This window comes from Pinus tabuliformis, chromosome 9 (genome assembly GCF_031772625.1).
Source record: "Pinus tabuliformis cultivar Carrire ecotype Pingquan chromosome 9, CPIR1, whole genome shotgun sequence".
Classification (NCBI taxonomy): domain Eukaryota; kingdom Viridiplantae; phylum Streptophyta; class Pinopsida; order Pinales; family Pinaceae; genus Pinus; species Pinus tabuliformis.
The window spans coordinates 1,247,567,167-1,247,583,311 of NC_142307.1; the positions used below are offsets into that span (position 1 = coordinate 1,247,567,167).

At 35.7% G+C, this 16,145-nt stretch overlaps 1 protein-coding gene across 1 annotated transcript in view; it reads right to left on the bottom strand.

The window, feature by feature from the left end:
• Positions 1-2,157: 2,157 nt before the first annotated feature.
• The window catches only part of LOC149153092 (antimicrobial ginkbilobin-2-like protein), a 29,726-nt gene continuing 15,738 nt past the window's right edge, over positions 2,158-16,145 (bottom strand). Inside the window, exon 2 of the mRNA XM_089443697.1 lies at positions 2,158-2,877. Coding sequence (XP_089299823.1) covers positions 2,158-2,877 — 720 coding nt within the window. The remainder of the gene's footprint in view (positions 2,878-16,145) is intronic.

Consider the following 16,145-nt stretch of genomic DNA (forward strand, 5'->3'; position numbering starts at 1 on the left):
AACAAGGATCAACAAGAATTTACTGTGAGAACACTTCAGTGATTGCACTATCCAAGAATAGTGTGTTTCATCAAAAGAGCAAGCGTATTGATACTAGATATTACTTTATTAGAGAACTTGCGAGTAATGGAGAAGTTCACTTGAAGCCTTGTAAATCTAGTGATCAATCGGTTGATATATTTACTAAGTCATTAGCACAAGATGTGTTTGGGTTTCATAGAAGAAACTTAGGCATTGTAAGCCTAGCTGAGACATAGACCAGCAGGCATGTTTGAGTTGTCATGAGTCAGGTTTTAGCTTAGCGGTCGTAATTAAGGGGGAGTGTTAAAATAAGATAATTACTCCTGCATGAGGAGTTAGCTAAACATAGAGAGTTAGTTAACTGAGTGATTGAGTATTTGAGTGTTAGTCAAGTCGAGTTAAGTGATAAACGTGTAGTTGCATGTGGATGCATGTCAAGGCAAGTAGCTAGTTAGAAAAGGATAAATACCCTTCATCGGGTTCATTGTAATCATCATATTTTGTGTGATCAATAGAAGAGCAACAACTCGTATTTTATGTGTGAATTATTTGTACATTGTCCCCTCTTCCTTTCCAGCTTTCCAGCGTACAAAAGTATGTATAAAATCTCTATTCCAATTAATAAATTTGCAGATGTCTTACCATGATATGATATGCACCACCTTGAGCAATGCATCAATCGTAGCTTTATTGACATTATATATGTACTTTCTGCCTGTTTGGAACCGAAGTAACCAGTGTTATGCTACCCACAAGCATAGAGGAAGGGTATCTTTGCATTTAGATCGGATGACGCAAGAGAAGGATTAGACAGCGATTCAGAGTCAACTATCGAGTCGAAGTACAATAGTGCGAAGCAGCATGCCTTGATAAGTTGGGAACATAAACGAAAATAAATTCGAATCAAATAGTGACCATGAGTATTGAATCAAAGTGTGTGCACTCTTCCTTGAAAAATTGCTGCATCCAAATCTGTTGCAAAACCCAAATGATTACAGTAGACTGTACTCTTCCACCGACTGTGCCCGGGCTATGACTATTGACTCATTTTTTTCATTTATTTGCATCATACCATTTTGCAGAGGTTCTTTGTTTCAATGAATCATCATAGAATAAAAGGAAAAAAAAATTCTAAGAGCTTGAGTTCCTTTGGGTAATCCTCACTTCTTTGACTTTTTAAACTTAGTGGGCTCGCATTTTTCGATTTCCCCTCTACCTTTTTGACTTTTCTCTCGTCGTCTTCTTCTTTTCAAGTTAGTGGAACGGTGTGTCTCTATTCTCTCCTTTTCAACCTTGACTCTATGTTCTCTGCTTCCGCAAAGCTCACTGGCTCTCAGCATCATGGATCCTCCCAAGTTCTTTTCTATTGATATTTGGGTTATGTATATGACTTATTTATTATCTTGTGTGGTTGGAAATATTGTTTGTTTTTTCATTTGTATGGATTTACTAAAAGAATAGGTTGGTGTTTTGTATAGGGCTGAAAACATAAATAGGTTGGTGTCTTGTGATAGGGCTAAAAAGATATTCACTCTAGTTAAAAAAGAAAAAAAATAGAGATGTGATAGTATCATCATTTTAGTTAAAAAATCAATCAAGATATGATTGCCCAATACAGTAATGAATAATCACTGGCAAACAAGAGCATCTTTTAGAACATCAATTGAAAAGAGAAAATTTAGGTCTTAAGAAAGTTTCAATTCACAGATCTAGCCGGTCTTAACAAACTTTCAATGTACAGACTATGCCGAAACCAACCAATATATGCAACAAACTATAAGAAATAGCCATATTTCTGATACATCCTACATGCATTGATGATATCGAAATTCATAGAAAGGGCTAGAACCCGCATTACACAGCATCTCCGATTGGATATTATGATAGAGACTGAGCTATAGTTTAGCATGTAGAAGAAACAGGGACACCATGGCACCTGGAGCCAACCTTTGGTACTACAGCCCATCATAGGCATACGGTTCGCATGGTATACCATACTACTTTGGGGAGTACATAACAATTGCGAAAGCCTACTGATGAAGAATACGAGAAATACTGAAAGCATACATATAAGGACAATTAATGCAACAATGGAACAACAGTAGCAACATGAGAAGCAACCAGAGTTTCACAAATTTAATGGCCTAGAAGCTTCACGGCCACTGTATTAACTTCTCCTTCCGCAGTGGACGGTGGAAGCGCAGTCGAATTAAAGAAGGGATATATTTCATAACGAACTATGCAGCTTCCCATCAAACCCTGCGCTCCCGGCGTTCCACCAAAAACTGCAAAAATATAATTGATTGTATTTGAGAGACATGTGTTGCAATCGTCAGTAGATATATCTTTCCAGCACTGGACGAGCGCGTAGATCTTTCGAAACAAGGAGTCTACCGTTTTACCGGAAGCGTATCCAGATCCAGATTCTGCTTCAGCTAACAATTTGTTGAATAACCTATTTAGAGCGGCGTTAAAGACTTCAGGGTTGGAGACATTAGTAGTAATATAAGTATAAAATCCATCAGTGTCCAAATTTCCGAAGAAACTATAGTTTTCGTAACGTAAGAAGCAGAGATCCAACCAAATTCTACCGCCAACAGCACTCACACAACTTTGTTGGATGGTACTCCTGGCTCTTTGTGAACAATTGTAGCATTGGTCGTTTGTTGCGTCTCCTCTACATTGCAAAAGGCCATATATTCGGTCAGGACTTTCTCCATATTCAGAAGTATTAAACCCAGTTTGGTACGTGTCCTGAACAAGAGTATTCAAGACTCTATTCAGATTTCTCTCAAACTTACTGCCTTGTGTATAGTTAACGTCGTGGTTGCACATAGTTAGCTGTGCATTGCAAATCTGTGCATCAAGATTAATAATAATCAGGAGAACAACAAATACATAGAATAACTTACTAGTTTCGCTGATCAGAAGAGAGAATGCGGAATGAGTTGGGATTGTCATGGCCTTGGGGCAATGGAGAGCTTGCAGTGAATTGGAAATCCCAATAATTTCCTAAGATTCAACTCTACTCTGCGGAGATATATAATCACTAAACCGTGGTTTATGGTTTCAGCCACGATTTAATTCTAAACGCACTGACGTTCCGGTCGACAGGGATAGCGAAACCAATTAAATTGTAAGTCAAATCAAGATATGAGCGAATCGATATCTAGACGCCCACGAAGGCGGGCAGACTTTGACTTTCATGGGCCGCCTCAGTCTGCATCAAAGTTATTCAACCATCCACAATCCATTTTTTTGTCTCCATTCTTCACCAACCACTTTCCAAAGTCATTACCAATTTTTTTTTGAGGTTTATATAGGAATGTGTTAAAATGACAATTCACTTATAATATATTATATATTTAAGGGAAGTTATTCAACCATCCACAATCCATTTTTTTCCCATTCTTCACCGATCACTTTCCAAAGTCATTACCAATTTTTTTCCTGAGGTTTTGGCGCATATATATATATATATATATATATATATATAATGGGATAGGAATGTGTTAAAATGACAATTAAATATTATAATATATTATATATTTAAGGGAAGTTTTAGCTTAAATGAAATATAAATGTTTATCAAGTATGACAATGTATACTATATTATATATTTAAGAGAAGTTTTGGTTTAAATGAAATAAAAATGTTTATTAAGTATTACAATTTTTTATATACTTATGGGAAGTTTTGGCTTAAATGAAATGGAAATGTTGATTAAGTATCACAAGTTTTGGCTTAAATGAAAGTTGGACACTGAACTTTTAGTGAATGATTATATAAAATTGATACTTATATCTAAATTACAATATTTTTTGACAAAAGAAATTATGCATATTCCATTTTGTTGCTAAGGTTAATTAAGTATCACAATGCCTTGTAAGTTTCAGGGAAGTTTTGGTTTAAATGAAGGTAGGTTGGAGATGTAAAGCTTTAGTGGATGATTATATAAAATTGGTACTTATATTTAAATTTGGATGGGACCATTGGGATTTTGTAATGGCAATATAATTCTAATAAAATTTTGATAAAATGTGAAGTAATTTATTTTTTTAATTTTTAATATTTTGTATATTTTATAGAAGATAATCATTATAATCCATGTTTATCCATATTAAATTTCAAATAAAAATGCTAAATTGTTATAAGAAATTATTTTACTTATATAATTATGTGCATTTGTATAGATTTAGCCAAATTAATATGAATTCCTTTAAGTTAGAAATTTCAGCCTAAGACCAAGTTGTATTACTTTTTTTTTTGTAGGAAACAATTTTTCTATAGAGAAGAGACATAAAAGAAGTGACCAAAATATGCATGTGTCGCATGTGTCACATGTACATGTCACGAAATTACATAGGAGATCAGCAACCATAGTTTTCTAACTATCTCAACCCTCTCTAATTCTATGCTAGATCCCTTGATCTCTAACCTCAATAAAAGCTTCCTACACTTGACTCTAATACATTGCACTATCTTTTTTTTGGCGTAGCAAGAGCCCATCCTTCTATTTCATTAATTCAGAATAAAGTTACATAATGTACACAAATATGTCCATTTCCATGAACTTCAGACAAAGAGTCCCTTACCCAAAACCAAAAACCCCACACCCATCCCCAGACAATTCCCAATCTGTGGGAAACCATCTCAAAAGTTAACAATGGTCATCCCCGGCCCCAAAAACCATGCCAAAGGGTGATCAAACCCTCCTGGCCCCACAAAGCAACCTGCTCCATCCCAACCGTCGATGCGGGCGCCTGGATCCAATGGCCAGGAACCATATCGCTCCTCCCAACATGACCGATCGTTAGTAAGTGATGAAGGGTGGTAATCAAAACAACCCTCTACCATGTGTTGAAGACTCAATGGAATCGCTGCCAAAAAAGTAAAACCGCTTACCATCCAAGCGACGCGCGATCACGAGGAAACCAGCCATGGTGAGGTTTTCCAACCCGAAAATGGCAAGGATATTAATTCTGGTAACTGGAAAATCAAACCTCCCACCCATCCTGATCTTACTACGGACCCTGAATCCGAGACTGCCCTGATAAAGAAAATGACCCATCTTGAATCCTTCCGAAAACCAGGGGAATCCTGTTGAATTACTTCAGGTGAAAAGCAACCTATCTCAGAGGCAGTGGAAGCTCTAGCTAGGAAAAATCAATTCGTGCTCGAAACCCTTCCTCGATATCGAACCACTTCTCTGTCCTCTACAGCTTGTTCATCGCAGAGAGCCTTTAAACGGTTCTGGGGCATTTCCTACCACTTCTTCTCCATCCTGCAATCAGCATTGTTCACACCTTGGTTGGCCAGAATGTCCGCTAGCTTATTGGCATTTCTACGCACATGATTGAAACTAATAGTACGAAGTCCCTAAAGGTGTACTTGAATTCTTTGATAAAACTGAATTAGTCTCCAGTGATTTGAGACTTTCTCCGGTTTAGTACCACAGCTAATTCTCTTTACAGAGTTGATGGTTATTTCTAAGTTCGCTTCTATAATGACATTTGAGCTATGGTTGTGAATCAGAATCTCCAGACATTGCTCCAGAGCCTTTAATTCTGCCATATTATTGGTGGCTTTTCCTAAATGGCTGTGGAAGATTAAGATGATGCTGCCCTCTTCATCTCTTAAAACTCCTCCAAAACCAGTTGTTCTTGGATTGCCTTTTGAGGCACCATCAATATTGAATTTCAGATAAATTTTTGGTGGAGGTTGCCAGAAATCCTTCTCTATATACATTGCTATGTCCTTTTTTTCTAGTTCTTGGGGGATAATCTCTTGCATTCCCAGAAGCCTGAGGGTTCTCATCTCTGTCTTTGAGGGAGGATTCTTTGGGATGTTGCGAACTATGGTGCTGACTGTCTCCCTGATCTGATTCAAAATCAAATCATATATCCGTTGAGGGTTGGACTTTTCATTCTTGAAAATTCTTTTATTCCTTTCTTTCCACACATTCCAGATAATGAATCCCAGCGTGAAGGCCTAGGCCAAATTAAGTGATTCATTCTCCGAAAAGATCCTTCTCCACTTATTTAGGGTATTAGTGATACTTCCTTTGTCCCTATCTGTCTGTTGGAAAATGTTGGAAAAAGAATCCCATAGCCAGGTGGTGTAAGAGCAACTGTTAAGAATGTGCTCCATAGTCTCCTCTTACTCTTCACAAAGCTGGCATCTGGAAGGACCTAAAACACCCCTTTTTCTAATATTGTCCCAAATCAAGATTTTCTTATGATGAACCAACCACATGAAAAGCTTGATCTTCATCCACCCTTGGTATTTCCAAAGGTGCTGCCAGGTTTTTCTTGGAACACTGGAATCAAGCCCAAGGAGAATACCTTTTGCTTCCTTTAGATTAAAGGTACCTTTATTGTTGTTACCCCATCTCAATTGATCCTGCCCCTCTGTAACCAAGATCATCCTTTGTTTTAGTAAGCTTCTCAGTGCCTCTGCTTCTATTTTTATGGGGTTGTCATCTCTGCAGTCAATGCTTCTCCAGCTTCTCCACTTTCCCTGTATTTGAGAAATATCCCAGAAATCCTTTACTTTGTTTAACCCTTGGGAATCTGTTTCCTGTTTGAGACTTAAAAAGTCCTCTTTTAACAGCATTGGTTCTTGTTGCCATTTGTCCTCCCAAAAGAGTGCTAGATCACCTGCTCTGATTTCCCAGAAACTGTTTTGTTGCACTATGCTTCTATTATCCCAGGCCCTGTTCCAAATGGAAGAGCCCTTTATGTTTCCTGACATTCTTATGAGATCATTAGTGTGCCAAGAGTTGGCATATTTTTCTTTCCAAATCCTTGCCCAATGGGCTTTTGGTTCCTGCACCCATCGCCACCAAAGCTTGGCTCCTAGCACTTTACTAAGAATCTCCTAATCATCTAAGCCTAGACCCCCATGGCTCTTGGGTTTGCAGATTTTGTCCCAGGAAACCAGGGCCCATTTCTTCCTTGTTTCCTCCTTACCCCACAGTAAATCTCTTTGAATATTCCTGAATTACTCTAAGACACCTTTGGTAGCTGGGAGGGCTGGTAACATGAAAACCTGGATGGATTGCAGAACAACCTTTGTCAAAACTAGCCTGCCAGCTAGGTTCAAGGCTCTGATGGTCCATTTTTTAACTTTATCCTGCAACTTATTTAGCACAGGTTCCCAGATACTTTTGAGCATTGGTTTGGCCGTGAGAGGAACTCCCAAATAATTTGAGGGGAGGGAATCCCTTTGGAATCCAAGGATTCTTGAGATATTTCTTTGAATAGCAATGTTAGTGTTTAAGAAAAAAAAATTGATTTAGAAAGATTGACTTCCATACCTGTTGCCATTGCAAAAACATTAAGGATTTGATTGTAGGCTAAAGCTTCTTTGACTATGGGGATTCCTTGCAACATGGTGTCATCTACAAATTGTTGGTGCATCAGTGTCTGACCATTCTCAGTTAATTGAAGACCCTTAATTTTGCCCATGGCTTTGGCTTGCTTGATAGACCTCCCAAGTCCTTCCATCATGAGGATGAAGAGAAAGGTAGAGAGCAGGTCTCCCTGCCTAAGGCCTCTAGAAGGAATGAAGATCTCTTAGGGAGAGTCGTTTACCAAAATTGAAAAGCTAGAAGTAGTCACCAGAGCCATTACCCATCTGACCCAATTGTGATCAAACCCAAAGGCTGTGAGCACCTTCTTGATGTAAACCCAATTGACCTTGTCATAAGCTTTGGCAATATCCAATTGCATGATCATCCCCGCCTGCTTTTTTCTAGTGAGAGAGTGAACCACCTCATGGGCTTGAATAATGTTGTTCAAAATTTGTTTGCCCTCCACATAACCTGATTGTTCCTCCGACACTAATGAAGGAAGGAGAGGTTTGAGTCTGTTAGCCACTACCTTGGATATTATCTTGTATACTAAATTGCATAAAGCTATGGGTTTGTACTTATCTGTTGTTTGAGCTGAGTCATGTTTGGGAATCAGGGAAATGAAGGAGGTGTTGAGGGCTTTCAGGATATTTTTACTACCCCTGGAATCCTCTACAACATTCAAAATATCCAATTTGACTATGTCCCAACAAGCTTTTAAGAAATCCACATTAAAACCATCAGGACCTGGTGTTTTGCCATTCTGCATTTCATTGAGGACCTCGCTAACCTCCTCTTCAGTTATTGGTTTGTTTAGGTTAATATTGTCCTCTCTGGACACCAGCTTAGGGATATATCTTGTAATTTCCTTTATGTATTTCTCCCTGTCTAGATTATTTTCCCAGGATATGTTTCAGAAATGTTGAACAAGCACCGCTTCAATGTCCTTATGTGTGTTCTGAAACTCCCCATTCTTGTCCTTTATTTCCAAGATCCTGTTGAATGCTCTATTGGCCATAGTGGATCTATGGAAAAATCTTGTATTGCGCTCTCCTTCTTTGAGCCATTGCACTCTAGACTTTTGCCTCCAAAATATTTCCTCTTGTTTGCATAGGTTTTCCCATTCATGATGAAGTTTATCAGCCTGCTCATTTTTGTCTTTGTCAAAGCCATCTTTGATCAGTGCCTGGTTGAGTTCTTGAATTTTGGTTTCCACTAATTTTTTGTCCATTAAATTTTTACCGAAATCCTTCTTATTCCATTCCTTGAGTCTAAACTTAATGTGCTTTAGTCTTTTATGAAGGAGAAACATTTTAGATCCTTGGAATTGCAAGTCCTCATTCCATCATTTTTTGATTTTACTCAAGAAATCCGGGTGGGAGAGCCAGATATTCTTGAATCTGAAGGGTCTATTCCTGGGAGAATCCAAACCCTTGATTTCCAATTGAATCGGCCATTTATCTGAGCCTCCAAAGGGAAGAATTCTTTCTGTAATTTCATTATTTATAAGCATAAGCTCCTCTGATATCATGAACCTGTCTAACATAGAGGCCACTTGTGCTACCCCTCCTCTCTTGTTGTTCCAAGTAAAAAGGCCATTGCCCAAGTCTGAGTCAACCAATTTCATATTATCTGTGAACGATTGGAATGCTAATGAGTATTTGTTTAGCACTCTGGTTCCTCCTTTATTTTCCAAAAGAGATTTGATCATATTAAAATCCTCTCCCATGATCCAAGGAATACTAGATTGTCTGTTCTTGAGATCAATGAGGGATTCTAGCAATTTGAGTTTATCATCTATTCTTTGAGGACCGTAAACATTAGTGACTAGGAAGGTTTCAGAAACCCCCACTGGTTGAATGACTACTGATAAGTAATTTATGGATGCCTCTACATCTATTACGCTGATTTTTTGGGGGTTCCAAAGAGTGAGAATGCCCCCAGTTGTGTTCTTTGCTTTAACTTCTAAAAACTAAAATCTATTGAGCCATTTTCTATGGATTAATTTTATTTTCTGGATGGAACACTTCGTTTCCCGTATGAAGATCATATCCGGCATATCTTGTTTCATTCTAAAATTGAGCATTCGTTGCTTTCTTTTACTTCCTAGACCTCTTATATTCCAAGATGTAAACTTCATAATTAAAGATTTGTAAAGGAGTAACTGGTCAGGTATTTCATCTTACCTGAGTCTATCATCAGCTTTCCACACTCCATCAATAGCTCCTTCTGCTTTTTTCTGACCCTCTTCTTTCCTACATTTCTGGTAGCTAATGTTGGAGTTGATTTCATTGTTTTCACACCTCTCCACTCCTGCATGTCGATGCTTTTTCCTTTATCTGACCCCCTTTCCTGAGTTTTCCACAAAAACAATTGTTGTATTCTATTTCATTCATCTTGAGGTAATGAATCTATCCCCACCATGGTTCCCTGTTTCAGGAACCCTTCCAGATCTAGGTGTTCTTTATCTAGAATTTCCTGAAGTTCATGATCCTCAAGATCTGTTTCACTCTGGGTCATTTCCTGGTCCATCTCTTGGTATGTTTCATTCATCATGGTTTCTTCCTTATTATTAGTATTTTGTGTTGGATTGTAGTTTTCATCCTCCTTTTCGTTAGGGCCTTCCTCCATAGATTGGTCTTCATTTGGCATTTCTTCAATCTCTACCAGAGCTTGGAACTAATTCTAACTGGCCTTTTGCCCCTCATTATGTTGCTACTTTGGTTCTTTTTTACCTCCTTTTCCTCTGCTTGCCACTTTCTCAAAGCTTTCCATATCCTTCTTTGTATTCAGTTTGATTTTGTCTTCTGCTTTACTGAGAGGGCAGTCTTTGATCAAGTTTCCATGTTCATGGCATTTACGACATCTAAATAGAATATGCTCATAATCCACCATTTGCACCCATTCCTCATCAAAGACTTCCAAGATAACTTCTTCCGGAAGAGCTCTTGAAAGATCTATCTACACACAAATCCTTGCATAGGAAGTATATTTACCCCCTTTGGTAGCTTCCGAGGCTTTGACAAAATGGCCTAGTTTCTTGCCTATTGCCGCAAGTGATTCATTTTGCTAATAATCCGGAGGTAGAGAATAGAGCCTTACCCAGATAGGAACTGAATTGAAAGTCTCTCGTTCTGGGACAAAGTTCATCACCCAAGGCCGCATATAGAGGCCCGCTTCTACAAAAAAGTAGTCTCGTCCTTCGAATATTCTATCTTTGTCTTCGATGTTTGTAAACACCACGGTGAAGAATCCCTTTGACCCAAGATGAAGATCGATGCTGCCTTTGGGTTTCTTTTGATACTTGATCCATGTCTGTAAATCCTTTTCAGTGGGCCATAATCCCATGAATTTTCATATTATGGCATAAGTCTCCATATGTTCCCTGTGCTCCTGCAGTGCAGGATTATTTAATACTACTCTCGGAGTGATTTTCGTTTTGGGTCTGCAAGGTCCCTTTTGTTTTTTTTCCCTTGTTCCCTGGTTTTTGTCTTCTTCCTCCTTGTCCTTTGTGTTGTTATTTTCCTTGGAATTTTCCCCATCTGTCTCCTTTTCATTATTTTTGCTTTCTTCCTCCACTGAACCTCTGACATTAGCCAGATGTGACTTGCCTCTGCTAGCCACTGCGTCTTTGTAGGAGGGAGTGGAGCTCCCTCCTCTGTGGCCCTCCATTAGGGTCAAACTTTGAGACTCTCAGAAACCCTACGCGATTTCCGTCCTCCATCTTCACTTCACCACATCATCGTCCTAATACATTGCACTATAATTTGCTACTCAAATATGTATATTTGCAGTCATTCAAGTTGGGGCACATTGGTGACAACTCTATATAAGATGATGTAATGGGCCTTACGAGATTGGCATTGAAGAACATTACCATGTGCTACTCAAATATGTATATTAGCAGTGATTCAAATTTGGGCACATTGGTCACAACTCTATACAAGATGATGTATGGGCCTTACTGTATTGGCATTAAGTAAGAATATTTATGTAAGATATTATTAAATTGGCTTTTATAGAGATACATTATGCTAACACTTAGAATGTTTTTGAATATGATCAAAGATTTTTTCCACTTATGACCAATTCTTCTATTAGCAATATTTTTTATGGATTTGAATCAACAATTAATTGGAATAGCAATGTTTTTTTTTATGGTTTCTTCATGTTGAAAATCAATAGTTAGTTGACCAATAAAGAAAAATGTGTTGTAGATATTTTGATGTCCATATCAACATTATGGCTCACATGGAAATTACTTCTTCAATAAATGGATCATTGATCGTAGATGGCTTGGATAAATATTGTAATGAACAAAGTCGAAGATGTGATTATTAACACTCTCATCATATTAATGGTGAGGATTATGAAATATAACTGAAATCAATTAAATGATATTACTAATTTATGGGATGAAACATGACAATTATAATTTTAAAAATCATAAATCCATTTTGTATAGGGACAACAAATAACTTCAATCCATTATAATTGTATGCCAAGTCTAACTTGTTAAATCGACTTTTATAGAGAAACATTATAATAACACTTACATTTTTTTTTTTAATATAATTAAACTTTTTCCCACTTAGGAACAATTCTTCCATTAGCAATTTTTATTTTTTATTTCTTTTTATTTCTTTTTCTCTTTTTTTTTATGTTGAGAATCAACAATTAGTTCGCCAATAAAATAGAATGTGTTGTATTTTTTTTTCATGCCCATATCACCATTATGACTCACATGGAAATTACTTCTTCAATAAATGAGTAAGAATCATAGATGGCTAGGGTGAATATTGTAATGAACAAAGTTGAAGATGTTATTCCCAACATTCTAATCATATTAATGGTGAGGATTATGAAATATAATTGAAATGAATTAAATGTTGCTACTAATTTATGGGATGAAACACAACAATTATAATTTTAAAAGACATAATTACAATTTGTATAAAGGACAACAAATAGCTTCAATTCATTAAAATTGTAAGCCAAGTCTAACTTGTTTGAATATAATGACCATTTGGTTAAGAGGTGGCACTTGAAACTATGAAACATCATCATATTTTAGTGTTATATATGTATATATTCTATTAATTTTAAGATAAACTTCTTTAAATTAGTAAGTAGATATGATAATAAACTTTAGGTGACTTGTCCATCTTTACATTTGGGTTGGTGTTAATTACCTTTGTAATAATCCTATGATTTGAGTTTATGGAAATGACCAATATGAATTAGATATAAAATTGTGTTTGAATATTTTTAAGACCAAGAAAATATAAAATAAACAATGTTGTGACAACTAATATTATGGGCTTGTGATGGAAACAATATATTATTGCAAGTCTTATAGGATTTTCATAATTCCTAAATTATTGCTTCCCAAGTAAATCTTTAGTATGAAATCTAGATTTCCTTCCCATTTACAATTTCCCTTTTTGGTACCTTTTTGTTGGGCATTCATGACTATTGAAAACCTTGGTGTTCCCAATAAAATCTAGAGGAAAACAAGTTTTTTACACAAATAGGGACAAGTGGACAACCATAGATGGAAAATAGTTTTATAAGACTAACACTATTTTTTTCCATCAAAACATGTTAACTATTACCTTTGGTTTTTGAGATTGTATGTTTGCATGGTCATATCACAATGTGACATTTTCTTGTAATAAGCCATTCAAAAAGAAACATAACTAAGCTCATCCTTACACCTCCGATGATTGAGTATTTATCCATTGATTCCATCAAATCCCAATGAGAAAGTATCTAACATTGAAGAGTGAAAATCTTGCATATTAGGCATATTTCACACAAATTGACCATTTGTTGTTCCACTTCGATGAGTAGGATCATTGGTGGAAAATATTTAAGTTTGGTCTATAATAGTGTACTAATCTATAATCTAAACAATCATTGATTACGTGTAAGAAAGAAAAAAGCATAGTAAATGAACCATCAATTCAAATCTGGCTAATTCCTTGAATTGGTTTTTGTATAAAATATTGCAATCTCAATATTGCTTCAACAATTGTTGAATGAGTTATCCATACATGAACAAGTTTGAGAAATGGAGGATATAACCCTATATTTACATACAATTACATGCACCTTCAAATAAAAGGAAGAGAAATTTCATTGGGTGGAATCAAGAGTAGTCCTATTGGCTTTTGCATTGAGTCTTTCATGTCTATGATGATGGGATTGTTGGATTGAAAATGTTTCTAAAGTTTCTGGAAGTAATTCTTATGGTAGCAAGGGGATTAACTCACCTCCATTATGATATTCCTTTGTCCTATTTAAATAGTATGCATAACAAAAAAAACATTTGGTTACATGGATGTTTTGGAACAACTATGCCATTTTCTCTCAATGAAGTCCAATTTTTTCTCATGGAAGCTAAATATTGTACAATTTTAATGTTTCACCCTAGCTCTTCTAGTTAAAGGAATGGGTCGATACTTAATGTATAATTGTCAATGCTAGTATATAAGGTCTATTAGGTAAATAGAGTGTGTAATCAACAAATGTAAGGTGACCTCACTAAAAAAGGTCCACTAGGTTGTTGGTGTAGCCTATATAATGAAGACACATTATGTGGTTGGGGTTTTGGGTAGATAGAAACTATTTATAGAAATAACAGTTATGTAAAAAAGTTCCAAGTGAGCAATATTGTATTAGAGCATTTCTAAATTGAAGGTTTCCTCGTTGTGGAGACTAGTGAACATTGCTTCCTATTTAGAATATTGAAAAAAGTTTGTTTATTGTTGGTGATTGAATACTTTGGTTATATTTTATTTTTTTATGGTACATTTATATAAATATCTCTCTTAGTATTTTTTTCCATGTCCCAAGGGGAAATTCAATTGGTGATTGAAGTGATGAGAAATCGTGCAAACCAAGAGATCCAAGGTTCAACCCTCTAGTCGTGGCCCAATAAACGAAGAGTAGGACATGCTGTAGGTCCCTAGAAGTATGGTAGTAGCAGCCATAATCAACCCTGTGTCATACAAGTACGATACTAACCCATTTTCCAATTCCTTTGGGTTAAAAAAACAAAAAAAAAATGTATCTCTCTAAGTCATTTTTTTTTCCATATATCAACATACACCACAAGTGGTATCAAAGCACTTTCCCATGGATCCTGCACCTAAAATTTAGGTATTTTTCTTTTTATTCTAAGGATGTATTCTAGAATATTAAGACATAAAACAAGTCATTTAATAGGTAAATTGTAATTGGTAGGCATACACATATGGAATACAAGTGAGTTCAGTTCGTTGGATTCTCTTATATACCTTTATTGGTACCTACTAAGTAGTACCATATTAGAAAGATTCTTTATAGGGATTAAATATTCCATGTAAGCTTAGATATATTGAAATCCCTCTAAGTGCACCTAAAACCATATTTACATAAAAATATCAACCATATTGTGTCTATAGTATATTGAGCATAATACTCAGAGAGATCACCCTAATTTACTAGGGAATTGGCTACTATGACTAAGGGTGTGGTTTATCCTCCTTATTTAGCATCATGAAAAACCAATTGAGTGTTATTATTGGAAAAATTATGTGTATCATAGAGAAATATTTTTTGGCACTACTTTTTTTGTAGGATTGTGTAAAACCTGAGTCCTTATAGCACAAATAATGCAATTATTAGATAACTTGGAATATTAACAATTTGAGAATTTTTCAGTATATTAATACTCAAGTGAGAGTAAGTACTTCATAAATGCTTTAAAAAAAGCACATATATCTCAAAATACTCTTATTATGATGTTGATCATGTTGAAATATCTCTTCAATAACCCTTTAGGTGGAAGTATGAGTCATAGACAAAGCCAACCCCTAGAAATGGCCTATCACAACAACAATATATTATGATGCTAATCTTACTAATATACTTTCCTAGTAACCCTTTATGGGATGAAACACAACAATTATAATTTTAAAAGACATAATTAAAATTTGTATAAAGGACAACAAATAGCTTTAATTCATTAAAAATGTAAGCCAAATCTAACTTGTTTGAATATAATGACCATTTGGTTAAGAGGTAGCACTTGAAATTATGAAACATCATCATATTTTAGAGTTATATATGTATATATTCTATTAATTTTAAGATAAACTTGTTTAAATTAGTAAGTAGATATGATAATAAACTTTAGTTGACTTGTGCATCTTTACATTTGGGTTGGTGTTAATTACCTTTGTAATAATCCTAAGATTTGAGTTTATGGAAATGACCAATATGAATTAGATATAATATTGTGTTTGGATATTTTTAAAACCAAGAAAATATAGAATAGAGAATGTTGTGACAACTAATATTATGGGCTTGTAATGGAAACAATATATTATTGTAAGTCTTATAGGATTTTCACAATTCCTAAAGTATTGCTTCCCAAGGAAATCTTTAGTATGAAATCTAGATTTCCTTCCCATTTTACTTTAGAATTTCCCTTTTTCGTACCTTTTTGTTGGGCATTCATGACTATTTAAAACCTAGGTGTCCCCAGTAAAATATAGAGGAAAAAAAATTATTTACCCAAATAGGGACAAGTGGACAACCATAGATGGAGAATGGTTTTGTAAGACTAACACTATTTTTTTCCATCAATACATGTTAACTATTACATTTGGTTTTTGAGATTGTATGTTTGCCTAGTCATATCACTATGTGACATTTTCTTGTAATAAGCCATTCAAAATGGAAACATAACTAAGCTCGTCCTTACACCTCCGATGATTGAGTA